We start from the raw sequence: 6,349 nt of genomic DNA on the forward strand, positions 1-6,349 counted from the left end.
GAAACCATAAGGACCATGTATGTAAATTTGTCCTAAAGTTAATAACAATAATTTCCTTGGTTGACATTGTAACTTGAGGATTGCCCTTAAGTAGGAACAAAATCAATATGTTATTGTAAACATGTTCCCCAGGAGCCGGAAAGTAGAGCACCTAGAGCTGAGAGAAATATGTATGACAAGACTGCATGATATAATATCATGCCTAATGTTAGCAATAGGGTGGGAATCGGTTCGGTTTTCCGGTTTTCTCGAATTGGTTTCTTCGGTTTGAAATTTTTTTTAGTCCAATTCGAAAACCGAACCAAATCGAATTCAAATTCTCTAGACCAAACCAAAAACCTAATTCTAATTCGGTTTGGTTCGGTTTGAAAACCGAGGAATCCAAATATTAACTTAAAAAAATTTCAAACATAAACTGAAATGTTTTTAACATAGAAAACTAAAGTTGCAAACAGAAAGATCTAAAATTTTATACAAAATGATCCAAAAAGTAAATGGGTTAAAATGATTTTTACATTATAACGTATATTTTTATTTAATATAAAATATAAAATATATTTTTTAATTAATTGACTTATGAAATTCGGTTTGGTTTAAACTTCACCAAAATTCAAACCAAAAACGAAATTTACAATTCGGTTTGGTCTCAAACCAAACCAAAAACCGAATTTGAATATGGTTCGGTCTGAAATCGATTTCGATTCGATTTGGTTTTCGGGTTTTTTGGTTCCGGACCAAATAATTCTCACCCCTAGTTAGCAACCATGAATGACACCATATCTTCAAACTGTCATGACAACAACAAAATATGGAGGAAAAGTTCCAAATCATATTAGACAAAAAAATATGTGAAAACACTCTTATCCTCGATGGGTGAAGGTAGTTTAGGGTTTGAATGGCAAACATGTGGTTTGCCAGTCAGCCAAGAGTTTAAGTTGACAACCGAACACAAAACTTAAAGAAGAGTACTTGTAGTATTTGTGTTAGATTTGGTATGTAAAATCTTAAGTGCATAAAAAAAAACTAGTACATCATTGTTACTAGATTCGTGTATCAGCAGTTACCCATCAAATGGATATGGATGATTAGTGAATGTAGAGTTTTATGGACATTCAAATTGACTGTTACGCTGCTGACAGATGAGCTTTGGAACTAACTAACCAAGTGCAAGTTGGCCATCTTTATCTTTTCTAAAGAATATTTTATGAGATTATTAGGTTTTCAAGGCCAAGTTATTTAATTTTTAATTCCCAAGGCCCAAGGGGTTGTGTTTATGTGGGTGGCGTCTGAACTAAAAAATTATACTTCATGCATACATATGATATGAAGTATTTAAAAATATTTATTTCTCGCCGCTGGAAAACTCCTGATTGAATGAAAAAAAATCAGGAGTTAGATAGTTTAAATTAGGAAGAAATTGCATAAATAGGCTAATAAACAGAAGAGTAACCAAAAATATAGTATTCCCTCTCTTGATTTCATTTCATCTCATCTTGGTGTAGCAACCGAGTTCATAGCACAAAAATTAAACAGCAAACAGAAGTTTTAAACATATCATTATTCAATAAGAACATAGCAATGAAAGCAATAATCCAAAATACCGAATACGAGAAGAGAACATACATACGCGTGGGTTTGCTTTGCTTAATAGGCAGAGTATCTATCAGCAGCAGCAGCACCCGCCCAGATCTTCTTGTAAGCAGAAATGAAAGAAGGAATGAGAGCCACAAGTGCAAGGGAAAGATGCTCCGAGCTGCTTGTCTTGACCGTGATCTGACCGCTCATCTTATTGTTGATTCCGGCCCGCACCGCCACTTTTGAATTCCGGCCAGCAGAGAATTGAGCCAAACTGTTGAATCCCAACGCCAAATCCCCTCTCCATTTTATGATTGAAAGCCCGAATGTTGACTGCACCTGACCAATCGGGTAATCCAGCTCCCGCCGTTGTACCTCGATGTTCGCCCCGTAAGCGGAATCCGTCTGGAACCGAACCGTCCCCGCACTTCCGATCACCGAATACTGTTTTCCAAACGCCACCTGGTCCTCCACTTTGAATCCGGTCACCACGTTTTCACCAAGAAACGTGACCGACATTCCAGCAGCTGTCTTGTTCCTTTTCAGATTCTTGAATTTGGTTTCCCCCCGCACGATGTACGCGAGTTGTTTCCCGATCGGTTGGATGTCGAATCCGGCCATAGTCGATCTGTTCTCCCCATGCTTAGCGGAAACCGATGAATCCATGTTGATGCTGAAGTCTTTCTTGTCTTTAGTGACTTGGACGGAAACGGACGCCGGAAAGCGATTGATGATTGCCAGAGTTTGTTCCAGGTTGACTCCATCGTACCCGCAATCATGGTCCCAACCATGGGTGTCCAGCACCGGTCGCGCCAGGAATTGGGACGTCGGCTCCAGGAATCGGAATCGGTACGCCGGATTATCGCTATCGAAAGACGGCGGCAGTGCCATGTCCGGTAACGGAACCGCCACCGGTGCTGGTGCGTCTCCTTCGCCTTCCTCCTCTTGAAAACCTTGCTCGGTCACACCGTCTTTACCTCTCCTTTTCATTTCCTTCATTCTTTTCAACTCCTCTTTCCATTGCTTCTTCTGTAAAAGCTTGACTCGGTAATCGTACTCATCAAAGTAAGCTTTCTTCTGTTCTTTGCTAAGCTTTGCAAGTTGGGTTTTCTTCAACGGTTTGAAAGGCGGAAGCTGATCGTATTCATCTTCATCTTCTTCATTTTCTGATTCCGACAGATCCGCCAGGTCAACATCGGAATCACCACCATCGCCGCCCTGCTCCGACGAGAGCTTCGGGTGTGCACGAGACTGCAACATGGAGGACAACATGTATGGGAGTGGAGGTGACCGGACACGGAAACCGAAAAGCTTGCGGTTGTCATACGGATCTTGCGGTTTCGATAGCGCGTTTGCTTCTGCTAAAATCTTCATCGAGTAACAAAGCATAAGAAGCTGCGGCCTCCAAGTTTGACCATTCGGAAGCACCTTCTGACCTTCACGATTCTTTCGACACGACTGATGGTTTTCAACTAAAGAAACCGGGTTCATTAAGCTGGGGCTCATCATCCGCAAATCACCAACCGCATGACCGATTGCTTGTTGGACAACATGCGATCTCTGTGTAACAAACATTTCATAGCTCAATGGGATTCCATTAGAACCTTCCGGAGGCGCGGAAGCAGCATGTGTGAAAGTGACTATGGCACTTCGCCAGATGGCGGGACCCAGGGCATTCGTAATGTTTTTCAGTAATGGAATGTCGTTATGATCTCTGGTTTGAGCATCCAGACGATCAACATAAAGAACGATATCCGCAGGGTTTTTCTTTGTGAACTTTTTTGCTGATGAGAGTACACTTCTGTTAAAACCTTGATCCATCACAGAGGATCGAAGCCCGGGTGTATCAAAAACACGAACACCAACTCCACCTACCATCCCACGTATCTCCTTCACTGAATCAGTCGCAGGTTGAAAAGCACTGATTCCGGTCTTGTCCTCCCCGAAAATGGAATTGATGGTGGCACTTTTTCCGACCCCGGCTTTACCGATTACCAGGATGTTGACCGAAAAGTCAAGATCATCGTTCCCTTCAGCTTCAAGCTCCATGGCTTTTCTTTTAGCAGCATCAAGGCTAAAAGATTGACCGGTTTGTCTCCCTGCGATTAGAGCTAGCCTGTAAAGAACCTGTGCTGCTACAGACTCATCTGGAGAAAGGCCTAACCTCTGCACAAGTCTCAAAAACTTCACCCTGATGGACTGTAACTTCTCCAGCTTTTTCCTTTCTTCTTCACTTAAGTTGCTTTCGGTTTCACTGACACTCATGATACTTGAAGGGTTGTTGAAAAGATTGGAGCGTGTTGGTGTTGGTCTAGTGGCGGCTCTCATGGGCTGGAGTGAGGGGCCCAGTCCAGCGGGGCGTTCAACTGTGAAAAGTCTAGAACCATCTTGTGAAGAAAACGTGATGTTGCCACCTTCTGAGCTACCATCAGCTGCTGCTTTTAGAAGTGCAGCTAATGCAGCTGAATCAAACAGCTCTTTCCCATCTTCTTCTTCTTCATCATCATCATCTTCATCAGAATCTGTGACAATCTGACCATCAACCATCTGGGAACGTTCTTGAGAACTCTCCCCACCTTCACCTGATCCTCCTTCCAACTCCTCCATGAACTGCTTTGCAGCTTCTGAACTTCCAAAGATCACACCATCGGTATCTTCATCTGAAGGGGAAGCATCCATGTAGCCTTCTTCATTATCATCATCCTTTTCAGCAGAATCCTCTACAACAAATTTGTCTGCTGGACCGTTTTCTAGACCATTATCAGCATCAATGTCGATATGTTTTGCCTTGGCATCTGCATCTGCATCATCGGGTAAATCTTTGCCCAAAACTTCTGTTCCCTGAGCTATCTCATCAGGAACAGCTTTGTCCAATACTTCTGTTGCCTGAGCTGCATCATCTGGGGTATCTTTGTCCAAACTTTCTGTTTCCTGAACTGTATCACCATCCAAACCAACTATGGACACATCTTCTACATCATCTAAAGCAGTCATCACCACTGAACCATTTTCTTTACCCTCATAATCAACTTCTTTCTCTACTTCCGCCTCTGGGTTCTTTTCATTCTTCTCTGCATCATCATCAACAGAATCCTCCACCACCAAAGGTGAAAATTTGCCATCAGTCACTTCAACAACCTCCTTATCCACAACTTCTTCTAAAACACGGTCTATCTTCTCAGATGAAAAACCAGCCTCATCGGCCACAACACCACCATCTGCTTCTTCTGTCTTGGTAATCACTGCCACTCCAGGGACTCCCGCCACTGGCAAATCAACATCTATGGCTTCCACCACAGAATCACCTTCAGAAGTGATCTTCACATCATTTGCACCAACAGATTCGAAATCAGGTTCTTCAACAACAGAACTAGTGTCATCAGGTCCACCAACTAGCAGCACCTCCTCATCCTCATCATCATCCTCGTCCTCGACATCTTCCATATTAGAAACCACAGCCACACCTGGTACAGGCGCATCAATTTTTATTTCTTCCACAACAGAATCACCTTCTGTGGTAAGCTTCACACCATTGGCTACAACCACCTCCTTTTCTCCTTCTTTAGGACTATCAGATTTCACTTCATCCCTATTCACAACCTTTGATACAGTTTCATCAACTACATCTCCCTTACTTTCACTCACCTTATCTCCTTCAACCCCTTCCACGACCTCCTCTTTCACCACTTCACTCGAATTCAAATTCTCATCCGATTCAAGCTTCTCGTCTGCTCTCTTATCCACCAAACCTAAATTACCCTTTTCGGCATCATCAACAACCTCATCACTCACGGTCGCTAAATCAACCTTCGGCAAAAGAACTTCAAAAGCCTCGGAAAACTTTTCACCGTTATCCACACCTTCGTCTACATTTAGTATGGCTTTTGAATTCTCATCTAAGTTTGTCTCAAAAGCCTCCTCCTCACCACTTGCAAAACCCTCGTTCTCGTCATCGGAACTAGCATTCAGACTAATAGTTTTATTATTATCAACTTTGTTAACGGATTTCAAACCATTCGTTTCGTTAACAGAATCGATTTTATCGGAAGAAACAGAAGAAAAACCTGAGAGAGACGTATCTTCCTTCGAGTCCATGGATTCTGAACTTCACAACACTCGTGCTACGTGAGACCAACACAAGAAACAATTGGGTAACTAGGGTTTATGATAGTGTACGAAATTGGGGATAAGGATTTAGATAAAGAGAGAGGTGATAAGGTTCTCGTAGAGAACGATAGAAAGAGGGATGAAATCCTTCGCAGCCGCTACACAGAAGTAGTTGCTTGGGGGGTTGGGGCTTTTTTTTCTGGGCTTCCGCCGGGAGTGAAATGACGAAAATCACCCTTGGATAGCACGTGACTAGAAGGGGATATTTTACATTTGAGGACAACATTTTCTCATTTATAACTAACTTCGGTTTAAAATTTAATTTAATAAGTGGACTCTGAAAAACGAGATGATGCTTGAATTTCACATATCGCAATTATACATATTCTCTCAAATATTAGTTTTTTACAAAATTTTAAAGGAATACTTGAATTTCACATATAGCAATTATACATATTCTCTCAAATATAGCTTTCTACAAAAATTTAAGTTTTTAACTTCAAAAATGATTTATTATTAACATATTAGAAGTTACAACAAATCTGGTTCGTGCTCTTTGCAATTCATATTTTCCGTCGTTAGTCATACCATTTGCATTTGATACGTTTGGTTTCTTCGGATCGGATGTGGTGGAGCCTATTAATAGAGTACACCAGGTCAAACATAA

The 6,349-nt window shown here is 41.7% G+C and overlaps 1 protein-coding gene across 1 annotated transcript; it reads right to left on the minus strand.

Annotated features, from left to right (window-relative positions):
• Nucleotides 1–1,446: 1,446 nt before the first annotated feature.
• Nucleotides 1,447–5,877, minus strand: TOC159 (translocon at the outer envelope membrane of chloroplasts 159). The gene has a single exon (XM_079071116.1). It carries the CDS (start codon nucleotides 5,668–5,670, stop codon nucleotides 1,645–1,647), a length of 4,026 nt encoding a protein of 1,341 aa, XP_078927242.1. The 5' UTR covers nucleotides 5,671–5,877; the 3' UTR covers nucleotides 1,447–1,644.
• Nucleotides 5,878–6,349: the final 472 nt, after the last annotated feature.

The sequence above is a fragment of the Lactuca virosa genome, chromosome 9 (assembly GCF_052849685.1).
Source record: "Lactuca virosa cultivar CGN04683 chromosome 9, Lactuca_virosa_CGN04683_v6, whole genome shotgun sequence".
Classification (NCBI taxonomy): domain Eukaryota; kingdom Viridiplantae; phylum Streptophyta; class Magnoliopsida; order Asterales; family Asteraceae; genus Lactuca; species Lactuca virosa.

What these genes read in the sequence shown, in the direction of transcription:
- TOC159 (XM_079071116.1), bottom strand. Translation starts at nt 5,670, where the DNA reads ATGGACTCGAAGGAAGATACGTCTCTCTCAGGTTTTTCTTCTGTTTCT.